At 38.1% G+C, this 18995-nt stretch overlaps 1 protein-coding gene across 2 annotated transcripts in view; it reads left to right on the forward strand.

The window, feature by feature from the left end:
- The window catches only part of UBE2D2 (ubiquitin conjugating enzyme E2 D2), a 59694-nt gene extending 41439 nt beyond the window's left edge, over positions 1–18255 (forward strand). Inside the window, exons 1-7 of one of the 2 annotated variants that reach the window (XM_079916668.1) lie at positions 938–1004; positions 2055–2139; positions 7178–7209; positions 7289–7366; positions 7451–7556; positions 14829–14922; positions 16575–18255. In XM_079916668.1, the coding sequence (XP_079772794.1) occupies positions 999–1004; positions 2055–2139; positions 7178–7209; positions 7289–7366; positions 7451–7556; positions 14829–14922; positions 16575–16620 (447 nt within the window). In that variant the 5' untranslated portion in view covers positions 938–998 and the 3' untranslated portion in view covers positions 16621–18255. Of the gene's footprint in view, positions 1–937; positions 1005–2054; positions 2140–7177; positions 7210–7288; positions 7367–7450; positions 7557–14828; positions 14923–16574 lie in introns of those variants that run through there. The other variant, XM_079916669.1, reaches the window with a different exon arrangement.
- Positions 18256–18995: the final 740 nt, after the last annotated feature.

An 18995-nucleotide genomic window follows, 5' to 3' on the forward strand; every position in this document is an offset into this window, starting at 1 on the left:
GTGGGATCTTCCTGGACCGGGGCATGAACCCGTCTCCGCTGCATCAGCAGGCGGACTCTCAACCACTGCGCCACCAGGGAAGCCCTGTAATATATCCTTTTTTAAGTTTTTTCTACTACCTTTGAAACCTTGGTAGTGGATATGAGCTGAAAAAATACCAGTATCTTGTCAGATGGTTCCATGTAATTTGGAACATTTATGACTTAAAGATGACTTAAAGAGTTTGTCTCAAGTATAACCTAATGGTTTTGAGGTACAAAAACCAGCCTATAGGGACTTCCTCTGGTGGCTCAGTGGGTAAGACTCTGCCTGCCAATGCAGGGGTTACGGGTTCCATCCCTGGTCCGGGAAGATCCCACATGCCATGGAGCAACTAAGCCCGTGTGCCACAAGTACTGAGCCTGCGCTCCAGAGACTGCGTGCCACAACTATTGAAGCCTGCATGCCTAGAGCCCGTGCTCCGCAGCAAGAGAAGCCACCACAGTGAGAAGTCCAGGCACTGCAATGAAGAGTAGCCCCCACTCGCTGCAACCAGAGAAAGCCCACGCACAGCAACGAAGACCCACTGCAGCCAAAAAAATAAAATTAAATCTTTAAAAAAAAAAAGCTGTTGATCTTTTTTGAAAACTAATAAGTTTTTACTTAAAAACAGTTTTTGTGGTTCTTTAGTACGATACATGTTTACCTTCCTTATATTTACTACCTACTAAACTCCGAACAAAGCAAAAATGATTACTTGTATAAACATATATTTGCATTCAAGAATCCCAAATAATGAAATCCCAAAGATTTCATTAATCTACCCTTCTCTGACTTTGAAGGAGTGCTCCTAAAAGAGCTTTACTGGTGGGACAGAGAATGTTGGTAACAGTGACAATTTTATTAATGGATAAAAGTTATATTTATGTTGAATACATTTCTTTTTTCTCTCCTTCTTAAGGAATTGAACGACCTGGCGCGGGACCCCCCAGCACAGTGTTCAGCAGGTCCCGTTGGAGATGATAGTAAGTATGTGAAAGGAATGATAGAGTGAAACATAAAACAGCATAAAAATCTGCCTCTGGGGAACTCTGGGACTGACAAATATACATCTCTTAAGGTTATTTTGTGTGAAGAGATAATTATGCAGTAGAGAAGAGGCAGTATTTACCTTTACTTGCCCATGAAAGGTGCAGTTTTATGTGTATCCCATCATCTTCTGTACTGTTTATTACATTTTGAACCTCTTCTGCCAGACATTGTCTGTGTAGTTGTCCTGGCTCCTTCTTATCTGTCCTTTGTCCCTTCTGGATATTTACTTGAGTCAAAATATTCGAGCTTTTACTTACAGCAAGCTACTGTTCTTTCAGTAAGATAATACTAAAGATGATGGGGGGGGTATGTGTGTGTATATGTATATGTGTTTGTATGTATGTGGGTCTGTGTCTGTCTTTCTATTGACTCATACTCGTGAAGACAGCTACAATTTATTTTTAATGTCCAGTTTATCTCCTTAATCCTGTCTAAAATAATCTATTGTACTTATCGTACATGTTGGATAATAATTTTGTTTTTGTTCCACTTTGTCTCAACACAGCTTTCTCCCCTTATACCATCTTTTATCCTTTTTAAAATGGAGGATATTTGAAGAGGCTGTGCCTTGTAACACAAAACTAATTCACACACAGAAAATGCAACATTTAGCAAATAGGGAAAAAATGGAATATACTTGGAGTATACTTGGAAACATTTGTGTAAGAGAAGTATATAGATTAAGACAAAAAATAAATGAGGTTATATTAGTTTGTGTGTAAATTAATTTTTTCCTTGTTTTTCTTAGATTGCTGTTTTGGTCTCCTAAATCCTTAAGAACGAAAGCAAAGCCCTTGTACAAGGACTGCTTTATAGATAAAACAGATGTTATAAATTATAAGACTAAGTACTTGTGATGAAAAATCCCATTTATGTTATGTTTAGACCTGTCCAGTATGAGTAACTATAGTATTTGATACCAAACAGGACAGGACAAGTACTTAAACACACATTATCTCATTTACGCCTCACAATTCTTTTAGGTCATTGGGATAGAAATTGTAAACTATTTTAGAGAAGAATCTGGTGAGAGGCTTGTGGAGGTTCCGGAAGTGGACTCATTCTCAGGTTTTCTGATTCTACTTTTGTCATTTCACGGTTATCATATAATCCATCTGCATCAGTGTGGTCATTCAATTGAAAGAGTGTTTTTATTTCAGGTAAATTCCTCAAAGTTGAGAGTGGCTGATTTTTAATTAAAAGCGTTTGAAGTCTGGGGATTAGATTTCATTTTTGAAGTTCTGTAGTGTGCTAAAGTAATTTGCCTTTGCTTCTACCATAGTTAGTACTATTACATTCCTTTGTCAGATTGAAAAAATGCTTACCCTGGAGAGTTAAACTCCCCCAAAGCATAAGCAATAAAAGAAAAAGATAAATTAGACTTCATCAAAATTTAAAAATTAGGTGCAACAAATGATACTATTAAGAAAGTGAAAAGACACACAGAATGGGAGAAAAATTTTGTAGGTCATATATATCTAATAAGGCATATTTATCCAAAATATTTTTTAAAAGTCTGTATCTCAGCAATATAAAGATAGATAACCCAATTTTAAAATAAACAGAGGATCTGAATAGCTATTTCTCCAAATAAGATATACAAATGGCCAATAAACACATGGAAAGATGTTCAGCATCATTAATCATCAGGGAAATGCATGTCAGAACCATAATGAGATGTCACTTTACACCCACTAGGATGGCTAGAATCAAAAAGTCAAATAATAACAAATGTTGATGAGGATGTGGAGAAATTTGAACCTTCATACATTGCTGGTAGAATGCAAAATGGTATAGCCAGCTTGGAAGACAGCCTGTTAGTTCCTCAAAAAGTTAAACATAGAGTTACGATATAACCCAGTGAGTTCATTCCTAGGTATGTGTCCAAGAGAAATGAAACGTATATCTGTACAAAAACTCATACATGATTGTTCATAGAAGCTTTATTTATAGTAGCCAAAAAGTGAAAACAACCCAAATACCCACCAGCTGATGAAGAGGTAAATAAAATGTGGTGTATCCATACAATGGAATATTATTTGACGATTAACAAGAATGAAATGATATATACTACAACATGGATGAGCATTAAAAACATTATGCTGAAAAGACCTATACTCTGAAAACTATAAGTTGCTGGTGAAAGAAATTGAAGATGACATAGACAGATATTGTTAAAATGACCATACTGCCCAAGGCAGTCTACAGATTCAGTGCTATCCCTATCAAATTACCAGTGGCATTTTTCATAGAACTAGAACAAAAAAATTTTAAATTTGTATGGAAACACAGAAGACCTCGAATAGCCAAAACAATCTTGAGAAAGAAGACTGGAGCTAGAGGAATCATGCTTCCTGACTTCAGAATGTACTACAAAGCTACAGTAATCAAAGGGGTATGGTGCAGAAAACAAGAATATAGATCAGTGGAACAGGAAAGCAAAAATCAAGCATATAGATCAATGGAACAGGAAAACAAAAAACAAGCATATATATCAGTAGAACAGGATAGAAAGCCCAGAAATAAACCTACGCACTTAAGGTCAATTAATCTACAACAAAAGAATCAAGAATATTCAATGGAGAAAAAGATAGTCTCTTCAGTAAGTGGTTCTGGGAAAACTGGACAGCTACATGTAAAAGAATGAAATCAGAACATTTTCTCACACCATATACAAAAATAAACTGAAAATAAACACCTAAGTGTAAGACCAGGTACTCTAAAACTCCTAGAGGAAAACACAAGGAGAATACTTTTTGACATAAATTGCAGCAGTATTTTTTTGGCTCCGTCTCCTAGAGTAATGGAAATAAAAATAAAAATAAACAAATAGGACATAATTAAACTTAAAAGCTTTTGCACAGCGAAGGAAACTGTAAACAAAAAAAGAACCTGTGGAATAGGAGAAAATATTTGCAAACAATGCAACCAACAAGGAATTAATTTCCAAAATATACAAACAGCTCATACAGCTTAATAAAAGCTTTTTGATAAAGAACAAACAACCCAATCAAATAATGGGCAGAAGACCTTAAATAGACATTTCTCCAAAGAAGACATACAGGTGGCCAATAGGCACATGGAAAGATGCTCAATATTGCTAGTTATTAGAGAAAAGCAGATCAGAACTACAATGAAGTATCACCTCACACTAGTCAGAATGGCCATTGTCAAAAAATCTACAAACAGTAAACGCTGGAGGTGTAGAGAAAAGGGAACCCTCCTACACTGTTGGTGGGAATGTAATTGGTGCAGCCACTATGGAGAACAATATGGAGGTTCCTTAAAAAACTAAAAGTAGAGTTACCATATGATCCAGCAATCCCACTCCTGGGCATTTATCTGGAGAGAACTAACTTGGAAAAGATAATATGCACCCCAGTGTTCATAGCACTGTTTACAATAGCCAAGACATGGAAACAAATGTGCTCCAGAGGGAGACATAAGTCATTGATTCCAGTAGGTATTCTTATATTTAACCAGCGTGGCAGAATACTCAATTAAGATTTAAATGGTAGGTCTTGAAATGCTTTTGTTAATTAAATTAATGTGTTTTTTTGTTGTTGTTTTTTTGTTTTGTTTTTTTGCGGTACGCGGGCCTCCCACTGCCGTGGCCCCTCCCGCTGCGGAGCACAGGCTCCGGACACGCAGGCCCAGCAGCCATGGCTCACGGGCCCAGCCGCTCCGCGGCTCGTGGGATCTTCCTGGACCAGGGTGGGAACCCGTGTACCCCGCATCGGCAGGCGGACTCCCATCCACTGCGCCACCAGGGAAGCCCCAAATTAATGTGTTTTTATTTTGTTCTTCTCTGCCTTTTGTTGGTATTGTAGATTCTAGATCATTTTAACAAGAGACATAAATATTGTTGATCTCAGTTGCTACATTAGCAATTTCCTTATTCCTCTCCCCTCTCACTCTTAAAGACAGCCCTGTGTATGTGCTTTTGCTCATTTTTCTGGTGACAGTATTTGACCCTTTATTTATAAAGACGGAAACAAGTTAATAAAGGTTAGCATTTGAGTGTTAATGGGTTTTTATTTAGAACTAATGGTTTATATAAGTTTAGTTCTACTGGGGAATATTAAACATGATTTACTAACTAAATGGATATGAATTACATATGAAATAGCCTGTTGATGTTGCTTATAAGAGTTCTCAGTAATATAAGATTCTTGCTTAAATATACTAGAATATTTTCAATTTTCCAGAGTGCCAGATATGAAAGAGATTGCATTATTACTTGAAAATATTGATCTTTTCACATCTTCTTCTAGGAAGGGTATCCTTTATGTAATTGTAAATGTTCTAGTTGCCAGCTTGTCTTGTCAGAATTTTTGCTCCAAGCCTTTGGGGTTTCTATGTTGTCTAATTTTTAGTCGATTTTAATCATAAAGCATAAAATGGTCTTTGTTTTCTGTAGAGGAAGAATAGGAAATCACCAAAAATAAATATTTTACCTTCAGCCAAGAATTTGTTCAGGTTTAAATTTTTCCAATAACTTCTTAAGTCTGGCAGTATTTTTAGCAAGAGAAAGATTGATCTTGAAAAGATTCAGAAGAAAAAGTTAGGACTTAGATAGTTTTAAAAATTTTTAACTAAATTTTTTAGCATGTCTCGATATTTGTATATTTTATCATCTAAGTGCTTTAGTTCTCTCTTTTTATTCCTTATCTGATTCTTACAACCTTTAACAAGAGTGCAGGTATAAATATATCTTCCCATTTACAGCCACAAATTTTAAAAATATAGAAGGATTAAATGGAAGAATAAGATTGCTTTAAAACAATTCCCTTGACCTGTAGCTTGGTCATTTTTAATAGTGTTTTCAGCTTTGTCATTGGGATTGTTTACTCTAATTATCAGTGTGTTTTGTTTACTCGAATTGTAAATATATTTATGATTAAAAACAGAATGAGACTTGTTTCTTTAAATAGGACCTTAGGGCTCTTTTAATAGGACCTTTGTTAAAGATACTGGGACTAATCTTAGTGACTCAAAGTGACTTTCTCCTTAGCTGCTTAATCCATAAAAAATTGGTTGGCAGAAGTTATGAGGAATTTTTCTCAGTACTAATGATGGGTAACGTAAAAAGGAGAGCCTCAGCAGTACCTATCCTTTATTTTTAATTCCTAATAAACAGGCTGCTCTTTGTAGATTCAGGCACCAGTGAGGGGCAGGCCAACCATAGGGTCAGTTCTCATGCAGGTGGTCAGAAGGAATTTAAGGATTTGGCCTGATATCCCAGTGGATTTTCGTGCGGTTTTTTAGTCTTCACATTTCCTCTTTGTGTCGAGGTTTAGGTGGTTTGGGTTGCTCATGTATAATCCCAGTGATAGCTTCCCTTAGTTTGCTTAAATCCTAGTGTGAATGTTAAATGCTAAGTAGCTTGCTTAGAAAGTGAAAACTGGCTTTTTGATCTTTGTGTTGTCCTTAGTGACATTACCTTGGAAATGGAACAAGCACCATTTTTTGCAGTTTGAAGAGAAAATTTCCTTATTAAACAAGTATATAATTTATTGGGATTATCCCGAGTTTGTAATCAAGCTTGGGGCTTTCAGCTGATGTTTTCTTTATTTACTGAGGTACCAGCAATTCTAAACACCTACAGGTGAGAACTCTTGGAAATTTTTTTCTCACTGGAAAAAAGCCAGCATTTCCTAATTTGAGTATTGTCTACTTTAAGTTTACTGTTCTGCTCTATGCCAGTATTATAAAAGGAGTATATTATATATATTTGTGTTGGGGAAATGATATAACACATGAAAGAATTGAATCTTGTGGTTCTTTTTTACCCTTTGAGGTAAGGAAATGCCTGTTTAAAAGTGAAATTTTGGACCTTGTCAAGAATTTTGTTTCCCTGACATGAATTTTCAAGATGTTTTAGCCCAAATACTTCTTTGTTGAGCACCTTATCAGTGTTCTATACCATGCTAGTCATTTTTGTTTTCTCTGTTCAGACTCCAACTTAATTTAGATTCCTCATCCTGCTCAGGACTCATCATATTGCTAATAAATGAACTGAGATTACATGGGGAATGATATGTTATTATGGTGTAGGTATACTGTGGATATTGCTTCATGGTGATTTTTTGTTGTTCTTTTTCAGTGTTCCATTGGCAAGCTACAATAATGGGGCCAGTAAGTATTCAGATTAATTTCAGAATAAATAGTTTATGTAATTCACTCATTTTAATCCAACTTTTCTTGTTATCAACAGAATGACAGTCCCTATCAGGGTGGAGTATTTTTCTTGACAATTCATTTCCCAACAGATTACCCCTTCAAACCACCTAAGGTAATTGGGATATGACAATTGTTTTGTATCTACTTTCGACAATACTATTGAAACAGTTTACAAAAAATTTTCCTTTTTTGATAGGTTGCATTTACAACAAGAATTTATCATCCAAATATTAACAGTAATGGCAGCATTTGTCTTGATATTCTACGGTCACAGTGGTCTCCAGCACTAACTATTTCAAAAGGTAATAGAATGAGTATTTGATATCAGTATAAAAATCCTACTGTGTTTTTTGTCTTTTTAAGATTACTTATTCTTGGAAAGATTGCTCGTATTCCTTTTTTAAGAGGAGGTAGCAATCCCCCTTATTCTTTTTTTTCTTTTTAAGTTATTTGTTTATTTATTTATGGCTGTGTTGCGTCTTTGTTTCTGTGCGAGGGCTTTCTCTAGTTGTGGTGAGCGGGGGCCACTCTTCATCGCGGTGCGCAGGCCTCTCACTATCACGGCCTCTCTTGTGTGGAGCACAGGCTTCAGACGTGCGGGCTCAGTAGTTGTGGCGAGCGGGCCCAGTTGCTCCGCAGCATGTGGGATCTTCCCAGACCAGGGCGTGAACCCGCATCCCATGCATTGGCAGGCAGACTCCCAACCACTGCGCCACCAGGGAAGCACCCCCCCCCCGCCCCTTATTCTTAAAAAGACCTTTAGACCCACTGGAGAGAGCTGGATTTTCAAGCATAGGTATTCCTTGGTGTCGTGACTGCTCTCTGTCCATTGCTCTTGCTATTCAAGCATAGGTTGGAATATGACTACTTGGTATGAATGTTTTTTTAGAGCATAGTAAAAGCAGAAGACAAACAATGTCTCTTCCAACCTTGAGATCCATGAATGGAAAGGATAGATATTGTTCCAGAATAATAAAAAAAACAGCCATTGTAGAGGAATGCTTGTATACTATAAGCATAGACAGTAGTTTCTTGAAGAGCAAAGTATAGGTGAATTCATATTCACATTCTTTAAGGTTTTACCAGCTCTTATCTTTAGGTTTCTGTCAGGAACAGAATCACCCTCTAAGATAATCAATTTAATATAAATTTTTATTTGAGCATCTTAATCTTTGGTATATTGTGTGTGGGGGAGGGTGAAAATGTGTAGAGAAAGTTAGTTACCAACTTAGTGATGGAAGATCCAGTAGTTGTTTCTTTCTTTCTTTACTTACTTAAGTACTTACTTATTTGGCTGCGTTGGGTCTTTGTTCCTGCATGTGGGCTTTCTCTAGTTGTGGCGAGCAGGGGCTACTCTTCGTTGCGGTGCACGGGCCTCTCATTGTGGTGGCTTCTCTTGTTGTGGATCACAGGCTTTAGGTGCGCGGGCTTCAGTAGTTGTGGCACACAGGCTCAGTAGTTGTGGCTTGCGTGCTGTAGAGTGCAGACTCAGTAGTTGTGGCGCACGAGCTTAGTTGCTCCACAGCACGTGGGATCTTCCCGGACCAGAGATCGAACCCGTGTCCCCTGCATTGGCAGGCGGATTCTTAACCACTGCACCACCAGGGAAGTCACAGGGTCCTTAGTTGTGGTATTCGAACTCTTAGTGGTGGCATGCATGTGGGATCTAGTTCCTAGACCAGGGAGCGAACCCGGGCCCCCTGCGTTGGGTGTGCAGTCTTAACCACTGCGCCATCAGGTAAGTCCCCCTCCAATAGTTCTTTAAAATAAGACCTAGTTATATGAGGAGGTTGGGGATTTTTTTATATTCCTGAACTGAAAATTATCTTATTTGTTGATGTGAGATTGTTCAACCCCTCAACATCATACCCAAATGAAATCACAAGTGGATTAAATGTTGTCAAAGTACAGATACTAGAAATAGGCTGCAAGTATGATAATGGGCCAATATGTTTAACAGATATGAAGAACATATATAAATCAGTAAGGAAAAACCTAGATCCCAATGGACAGAAAGGAACAGAGGAAATAAAAATTAAAATAAGTTCCCATTTTTCACCTTTTTAATTAACAAAGATCTTTACAAAAGAAAAATAAATGTTGGTGAACTGCATTGAAATGAGTGCTTATACATGCTACAGATAGAAGTATAGATTTGTATAGTCCAGTCTGCCAGTATGTATTAAGAAATAAGAGATTTAATCATTAATACCCTTTGACCCAGTAATTCTAGGTTCATTCATTTGTACTAAAAAAATAAGACCAACAGTTAAAAAAAGTTCTCTGTGCAAGTACATTTGCAACAGTGTTATTTCTGAAAAATAGAAATTACATATAGACTCAACGGTAGAGGAGAAAATATATTGGTTCTGGAAAATGCATTCAAAAGAGTATTGATCCTTAAAAATATTGTGGGAAATAGGAAAATACAATGTTTGAAAAAAGCAGAAAAGAGATAAAGTGTTACACGTTGTAACTTGCGTTGTATAGAAAGTATATTAAATAGCTAGAAAGAAATAGTTTGGGTATTTGGGGATGAAATTTGGTACATAAAAATATTTTTCTTTTCTGTCTACTTAAATTTTATCATTTCTTTAATGCATACATTTAGACAAGAGGCAACATAGTTTCATGTTAAAGAACATAGATTCTGGATGTAACTGCCTGTATTAGGATCTCAGCTCCACCTCTTATTGGATGAGACTTGAGACAGATTGGCTTCTGCATTCCACAGAGTTTTCATCGGTAGCATAGGGATGATAAAAACTATTTCACTGTTATTATGAAGATTAAAAAAGCAAAAAGTGCATAGTTAACTGGTTCCTTGTAAGCACCCAAATAACTGGGATAAAGGCACTATTGTAAAAAGTATTGGAGGGGACTTCCCTGGTGGCACAGTGGTTAAGAATCTGCCTGCCAATGCAGGGGACACAGGTTTGATCCCTGGTCCGGGAAGATCCCACATGCCGCGGAGCAACTAAGCCCGTGTGCCACAACTACTGAGCCCGCGTGCCACAACTACTGAAGCCCAAGTGCATAGAACCTGTGCTACACAACAGGAGAAGCCACCTCAATGAAAAGCCCGCACACTACAATGAAGAGTAGCCCCCGCTCACTGCAACTAGAGAAAGCCCACACACTGCAATGAAGACCCAACGCAGCCTAAATAAATAAATAATTTTTTAAAAAAACAAAAAATCCATAGTTGACTCATACCTTGTAAGCACCTAAATAACTGGGATAAAGGTACTATTGTAAAAAGTTTTGGAGGGGACTTCCCTGGTGGTGCAGTGGTTAAGAATCTGCCTGCCAGTGTAGGGGACACGGTTTCGCAACCTGGTCCGGGAAGATCCCACTTGCCGCAGAGCAACTAAGCCCGTGCGCCACAACTATTGAGTCTGCACTCTAGAGCCCACGCACCGCAACTACTGAAGCCCATGCGCCTAGAACCTGTGCTCCACCACAAGAGAAGCCACTTCAGTGAGAAGCCTGCACACCACAATGAAGAGTAGCCCCCCCCCCAAAAAAAAAGAGTAGCCCCCCACTCGCCGCAACTAGAGAAGGCCTACATGCAGCAATGAAGACCCAACGCAGCCCAAAAAAAGAAAAAAAAAAAAAAGTACTGGATAGGAACTTCCCCTGGTGGCGCGGTGGTTAAGAAACTGCCTGCCAATGCAGGGGACATCGGTTCGAGCCCTGGTCTGGGAAGATCCCACATACTGCGGAGCAGCTAAGCCTGTGTGCCACAACTACTGAGCCCGCAGCCTAGAGCTCGTGCTCCACAACAAGAGAAGCCACCGCAGTGAGAAGCCCACACACTGCAACGAAGCATGGCCCCCGCTTGCTGCAACTAGAGAAAGCTCACACGCAGCAGCAAAGACCTAGTGCAGCCAAAAATAAATAAATAATTTAAAAAATTATTGGATATTTGTCATGTTGTAATTACGGTAAGACTTGCATATTCTTAAAAGTTATTTTTTGAAGGAAACAAAAACTCTGGGGCATTAAATTAAGATTTCTGGGGTCCCAGGCAAAAATACAAACAAAAAATCAGAGGACCACATTTTTCAAAATTGTGACTAAAATAGTTTTCCAGATAAGTGGCCCCTTTTCTTTTTGAAGACCTCCTTGTAATTCAAGGGCTGCTTGTGAAAGTGTTCATATGCCTATTGTTCTTGGATTTCCTGGCCTGGTTGCTCTTCTTTTACCAAGTAGCTGTAGAGATAGAAATCTAGATATAAATGGGGCCAAGAGAGGTGGGACTCTGTGTGTGTGTGTGTGTGTGTGTCTGTGTGTGTCTGTGTGTGTGTCTGTGTGTGTGTCTGTGTGTCTGGCGGGGCGAGGGGGTCTAGATACCTGAAATTGTTACCATAGCTTTTTTTTTTCCCTTTCCCTTCTGTGCCTGGTGTTGATTTTTTCAGTTGTTCTAAATCATAAGGGCTGTTAGTTTATTTGACTTGATATGTTCTGTCTAGATAGCTATCTTTTAAAATACCTGCAGTGCCATTTTGTTGAATTTGGTTATATCAACATACCTAGGTTTAGTGTTTTAAAGAAGGCCTGAATCCTGTATGTGATATAATTATCCCTTTAACATAGTCCGTTTTTTCTTTTTTTTAATTAGTTAATTAATTTTTGGCTGCATTGGGTCTTCGGTGCTGCACACGGGCATTTCTCTAGTTGCGGCGAGTGGGGGCTACTCTTCATTGCAGTGTGCGGGCTTCTCATTGAGGTGGCTTCTCTTGTTTCTGAGCATGAGCTCTAGGCACGTGGGCTTCAGTAGTTGTGGCACGCGGGCTCAGTAGTTGTGGCACACGGGCTTAGTTGCTCCGCGGCATGTGGGATCTTCCCAGACCAGGGCTCAAACCCTTGTCCCCTGCATTGGCAGGCAGATTCTTAACCACTGTACCACCAGGGAAGTCCCCATAGTCTGTTTTTTTTTTTTTCTTCTTCTTTTTTTTTTTTTTTGCGGTACGTGGGCCTCTCACTGCTGTGGCCTCTCCCGTTGCGGAGCACAGGCTCCGGACGCGCAGGCTCAGCGGCCATGGCTCACGGGCCGCTCTGCGGCATGTGGGATCTTCCCAGACAGGGGCACGAACCCGTGTCCCCTGCATCAGCAGGCGGACTCGCAACCACTGCGCCACCAGGGAAGCCCCATAGTCTGTTTTTGAAGGCAGTAATCTTGACCCAAAATGCCCTCCACTTTGAGTATATAGGTAAGGGACCTAAATATACAGAAAACTTAAAGGAAGCAGATTAAGTGCATCATAAAGCCACTTGATTATATGTTTTTAGAATTGGAAGTGACTGTGGGTTATGACACTAATGAAAATGGGTATGTACTGATGAGGAATATATATATGTTGGTGAAAATTTAGTTACTTCAGTGAAGAGTCTCTACAAGCTGTAGAAATAGAAGTTATTCTCTTTATAGAGAAAGAAGGTATAGTATATTATAAAGCCAAATCAATTTTCTACAAATTCAAGGATCTAAGTAGTGTACTAAGAACTGTTTTACCAGGTCCAGATTACCCACATCCTACCTTCCTTTCCTGGAAAGAAAGAGAGAAAAGTTATTTACTTAAAACTTATCTTTTTAAAATGATACAAATGAACTTATTTACAAAACAGCAACAGACCCACAGACATAGAAGACAAATTTATGGTTGACAAAGGGGAAATGGAGCGGGGAGGGATAAATTAGGAGTTTGGAACTAATAGTTACACACTACTATATATAAAATAGATAAACAAGGACCTACTGTATAGCACAGGAAACTATATTCAGTATCTTGTAATAACCTATAATGCACAACAAGAATCTGAAAGAGAGTATATATGTATATGTATATGTATAACTGAATCACTTTGCTGTATACCTGAAACTAACACAACATTGTAAATCAACTATACTTCAATTTTTTAAAAAAATTTGTCTTGGGCTTCCCTGGTGGCGCAGTGGTTGAGAGTCTGCCTGCCGATGCAGGGGACGCGGGTTCATGCCCCGGTCTGGGAAAATCCCACATGCCGCGGAGCGGCTGGGCCCGTGAGCCATGGCCACTGAGCCTGCGCGTCCGGAGCCTGTGCTCCGCGACGGGAGAGGCCACAACGGTGAGAGGCCCCCGTACCGCAAAAAAAAAAAAAAAAAAAAAAAAAAATTGTCTTTTTAAAGTTGCCTTATTGAAATAGTTGGAAGAGTAAATAAAGGGAACTTAACAAATACTAATGGTCGTATGTCTAATTTTAGGTGAAGAATCAGTTGTATTCTTGCCAGCTTGATAGGCCAGATAAGTTTCTTCTTCTATAGTCAGTAATTTCATGAACATTCAAAGATCTATAACTCCTTGTTGTCATTTCCAGGAAATACATGAAATCTTTCCTAATTGCTGTTAGAATGTTCTGTGCTTGAAGAGGGCATCAGGTGATACACCTGACAATGGGAAGAGAAGATATTTTGGGAATGCCATCTGCCATTTGTGGGCAACAGGAATGAAGAGTCAGAAAACATCTTGCCTGATGTTTTTTGTTTTCCATATACTCTTAAGGCAAGGAAATAGCTTTTTTTGTTAACAACTGAATGATAAAGGGCGTGTAAACTTTCTCATCTCTCCGAAGCCCCTCATCTCCGTAGAACAGATTTGATAGGAAAAGGAATATTCCTTTTCCTGATGAATTTGATGTTTGGGGAGTAACGTGGGCTCTGAATCATTGTCTCTTGCTACAGAACATTAGAGAGAAATAAGGTAGCTGAGTTCTGGTAACATCAGAATAGAAGGATTGGAATTTATTTCAGTATGTCAGAGACCACTGGATTTAATGTAATTAGTGGCCTTAGCCTCCTCTTTGCTTTCAATAAGGAATACATAAGTTAATGAATTTGAACAGAGGAAATTGTACTGTTGAGATCTGTCTGCTACATTCCAGGTTGTCACTGAGGAAATGGCTTAGATGAGATTCTAAATCATTACTGAAAATAATTTGAGACTTTAGTTTGAGATATGTTGTATCCTCTATAATAAGTGTGGCCAGCCCCATTTGGGAGCAAGTACTGGCCTTTATATTCTTAGACTAAATCGTTTTCAACTAAAAATGAAACAAATCCATTGCATCTGAATATATAGTACCTGCCATGGAGAAAGCAGTGATTGTTGGATTTCATAGTTGTCATTTCTTACTAAGAGCATTCAGTAGTGTGGTTGTCTTTGGAATTTTGAAAGCCATTTATCCCTGAACATGGGCTTCTAAAAATTGAACTTCATAAGCTGGGAAGAGTGTTATTGGTCTAGGATTTGGAAGACCTGGATTCTAATTCCACTCTAATTTTACTCACTAACCAGGGACATGAGGCAAGACACTTCACCAGCCTGGGCCAGCTTCCTCAGGGGTTCAAGCATAGAGAAATCTTAGAATCTTTGTTGATTACTGTTACTGTAAACTTAGGTAGAGCTTACAAAGCTGTTAGGCACTACAATATAAATAGGGTCTTAGAATTTTCTCTTGTGTTGGCATCTCATGTTTCTTTCAACCTTTTTGCTTTTGTTCCTCTACTAATTTGTATGTTTTTTTCATTCTAGTACTTTTGTCCATCTGTTCTCTGTTGTGTGATCCCAATCCAGATGATCCTTTAGTGCCTGAGATTGCTCGGATCTACAAAACAGATAGAGAAAAGTAAGTATGGTCTCCAGACAGCAGAGTATGTGTGGTAGGGTGGAGATGTTTTTGTCTAAGGGCTGAGTATCTGTCAGATACTTAAAATGAAGTCCTAATACACTCACCTGGGGACAGGAAAGAGGAGTATTTGCATCGAGTATCATCATAAGTAAATGATTTTATATCTGATTGTTTCATGACTCCTACTGCCTAGAAAAACTTTTTCTATAGTATATTTTCCAACAGCTTTAGGTCTTCTGCTTGGCTTTTGACGTGTAAAGATTTTGCATCAAGAGCCCATTTGTCTTAGGTAGGTATTTATAAATTAATGGGAAAGAGAATTGATTTTCTACCATTTGGAATAGTGTAAAAAAGAAAGTGAATAAATGTTACAAGACATTGATTATTAATAAATGTTATTAGCCCCAAGTTTCCTTTAAAACAAAACTTGTAGAATTTACATATTTTAGAATTGTATTGTGAATTATTGAAGAGTGGTCAGGATATCACAAGAGATAATAACTGAAAGTGTTGAAATTTTTGTTTGTTTGTTTTGTGTATTATTCAATTAGAGTGTGAAGGAAATAGTTGGGAGGTAGTGGATAATTTTCTAAAGTTAAAATATCAAAGATTAAACAATTAATTGAATTATTGGTTAGAGAGGCATATAAATAGGATATTTTAAAATGGAGCTGCATTGAGAATGGGGAATTCTAACAGCAATTGGTTCTTAGTTTAGTTTTTTTCTGTATTTAGGTCTGAATAGTATCTATAACTATGTATTCTTGGCTGCATTCAGAATAAAATTAGATCATGCTTTTTTCTATTTGTGAATTTACTTAGAAATACTTTTTTTTTTTTTTTTCCGGTACGCGGGCCTCTCACTGTTGTGGCCTCTGCCGTTGCGGAGCACAGGCTCCAGACGCGCAGGCTCAGTGGCCATGGCTCACGGGCTCAGCCGCTCCGTGGCATGTGGGATCTTCCCGGACCAGGGCACGAACCCGCGTCCCCTGCATCGGCAGGCAGACTCTCAACCACTGCGCCACCAGGGAAGCCCATAAATACATTTTTTGATTAGAGAACCATTTTGTCCCATATTTAGAATTATGGGCATTTTTCCCAAGTCATTGTGGCGGTAATGGTCAGCAGAACTTTTTTGATCAAAGAATTAAAGATCCTTTTGCCCTGCTTATTTTACTACTAGAATGTTCTTCTGGAGCAATAAACCCATTCATTTTAGCAACCAAATTGTTAAAATAAGTCTGCCAGAACTGGTTGTTTTATTGATGCAGGGGCAAGTATTATGTCAATTTAATCATTATTATATGATTTCAAGCACCATATAATATAGAATTATATTGTTCCAAGAACTCCAAATAAGTCAAACAAGGGTTGAAGATTGTCTGTTAGAAATACGTCGATCAAGTATAGACTGAGGATATGCCAGCAAGTGCTAAAATTTAATTAGAATCCTGTATTAGTAGCATTTATAGGATATTTCCCACTGTCATTGAATAAATGCTTATTAAAAATTTGGAGTAGGAAGATGGCTTAGCTTGAATATACTATAAGTTATTCCCTTCAAGTTACTGCATTCGATAATGAATGAACTCTTGCTTTCTAACTGACTCCTCACCTGTGTTAAGCTAAGCTTCTCTTTGTGTGTACAGGTACAACAGAATAGCTCGGGAATGGACTCAGAAGTATGCGATGTAATTAAAGAAATTATTGGATAACCTCTACAAATAAAGATAGGGGAACTCTGAAAGAGAAAGTCCTTTTGATTTCCATTTGACTGCTTTCTATGAGCCCACGCCTCATCTTCCCCTGTGCACATGTTTACCTGATACAGCAGTGCTGCGTGTTGTACATACTTGGAACAACAAACTAGAAATACTGTACTTCTGTACCAACATTGCCTCCTAGCAGAGAAGTGTGTGTGTGACAAGCCAGTTCTCCAGGCATAACCTAGGTGTGAGACTAAAAGCTTTCCTTATTGACTTAAATTTGGATAACGGCAGAGTGAGGGGTGGTGGGTATGTTGTGTGCTTGGATGGGGAAGAAAAGCTCCACTGACCTGTAGGAGATTGTTTTTTAAGTGAAATCCCATTAAACTCAAAACAGTTATGAAAAGCAAGGCCAAGAACATGAAGCTGTTTCTGTATTCGTTTTATTCCGAAGGACTTAACGTCTTAGGTGAAAGTTATGACCAATCAGATTAAACTCTACCTACATCCTGTATTTTAAGGTCTAAGTTTAACTGGTCAACATTTAAATGGATTGGAGCTATTAGTAAGTAAAGTGTGATGGGCTTTGTTTCCAACTCTTTTACATCTCCCCACCCTTCAACCTTCGTCCTTCAGCCCCTCTTTCTCTCTTCCATATTCTTTGGTTTGTATGTGGTTTCTCAGTTAATACATAGCTAATAGCTCTTATTTTTCTTATGTTTTTAACTGCTTAGGTCTATCTGGATGTAAGGGTGAAAATTCATTCGATGGAAATACTTGTGTATATTTAAAGACCCAATTGCTCCTCTGGAGCCTGTACGTTCAAGAATGATTAATCTGTGTAATAAACTGATTACTACAGTCATTACATATAATTTTGTGTGAATAGGCTTTTTGATTTTAAGAATTTTGTCTAGCTGAGATTAGTGGTGGATTTTTTCCCACCCCTAAAATGTTTTCATTTATACTGGTTGCATTTCAAAATCATGAAACAATTCAGTTTACATAGTAAAAAGGATATCTTGAAAGTAATTTTACTGAACAAGATAAACGCATAAGCTTAAAAGAATTTTCATGAAATTTATATGTGCAGTATTCCAGGAACATGACTGTTAAACTAAATAAGAAATTTGCTTTATTATTGAAACTAAGCTGCATTTCACTGAAACCTTGTGACATTCCTTTGGTACATAGGACATAAAACAAAGGCATTGCTATTTGGTAAGTTCAGCTTCTGTGATTGTGATTGTAAAAACAACATTGACCAAACCTGGGAAACATGAGCACAATCTTGTATTGGAGAGTCTACATAATTACTTTGCACTAACATTGCAGGATGTTCATCCAATTTTAAATTGTACTGTATGTGGCTTTTTGGTCTTCCCTTGACGCTAGTAAAATGTAGTTTGAAACTTGTAAACAGCTGTGTTTGCCAGAAACATCGTTCCTGTGAACTAGGCAAGTTACTTTTTTTCCCCCCTACTTCTCCTAATCTAATTGTAAACCAGGCCAGCCTGAAAGCAATGGCTGATGCTCTCTAGCCGTCAGGTTCTTTCAAATGCATCTTTACACTCTTGCACAAAAATTGAGGAATAAATGTCCACTGCTTTTGGTTTTAAACTTGTTTAACTTGTCTTATCTCTCAGTGTCACTATTCCATCTCAGAACTAAGGTGTGATACCTGAAACCTTTAAAGTGCTTCATTTTAGCTGCTGGCTACTTATTATTAGCATTTCTAGCATCCTTGACCTTGCAAAGAAGTTTGACTATTAATAGTTGTGGGTAAAGGAGTTAGAATTGAGCTCTAACCTAAAATTACCCTCATTCTCAGTATCATGGGTAAGTGGGAATTCAGTTTTTGACTGTTGACCATGGGTTAGTTGCACAGATCCTGAAAGCCCCATTCTTTGTCATCTTAAACAGCAGCCAGCTTATTACCATTTATTAGGTCATAATGTAGATATTTTCACAAGAGTACTTTTAAGTAAAAGTCATCCTGGTGTTCATGAAACATTTGGCTTTTGAATGCAGTTTGGTCTTGCTCATTTGAGTTTGGAACATATTTGGTGCAGTCTGCTTACATATGCCTTGGCCAGAATGAAGGCTCAGTGAGGAGACCACCTTCCCCACTCACAAAAAAAGTGCGTAACTCAGGATGGGTCTCATCTGGGATCACATTGCTTTTTACAGAAGTGTCTGTAGTTTTATCACATGTGAAAGCTTGTTTGCAGTAGATTTGATTATCTTGGTGGGCAGTGGTTACAAAGGAATGTCAGTGTATGGGTTCCCATTGCTTCTTTTTTGTTTTTAATTGAAGTATAATTGGTTTACAGTGTTGTATTAGTTTCAGGTGTACAGCAAAGT

This window comes from Stenella coeruleoalba (assembly GCF_951394435.1).
Source record: "Stenella coeruleoalba genome assembly, chromosome: 3".
Classification (NCBI taxonomy): Eukaryota; Metazoa; Chordata; class Mammalia; order Artiodactyla; family Delphinidae; genus Stenella; species Stenella coeruleoalba.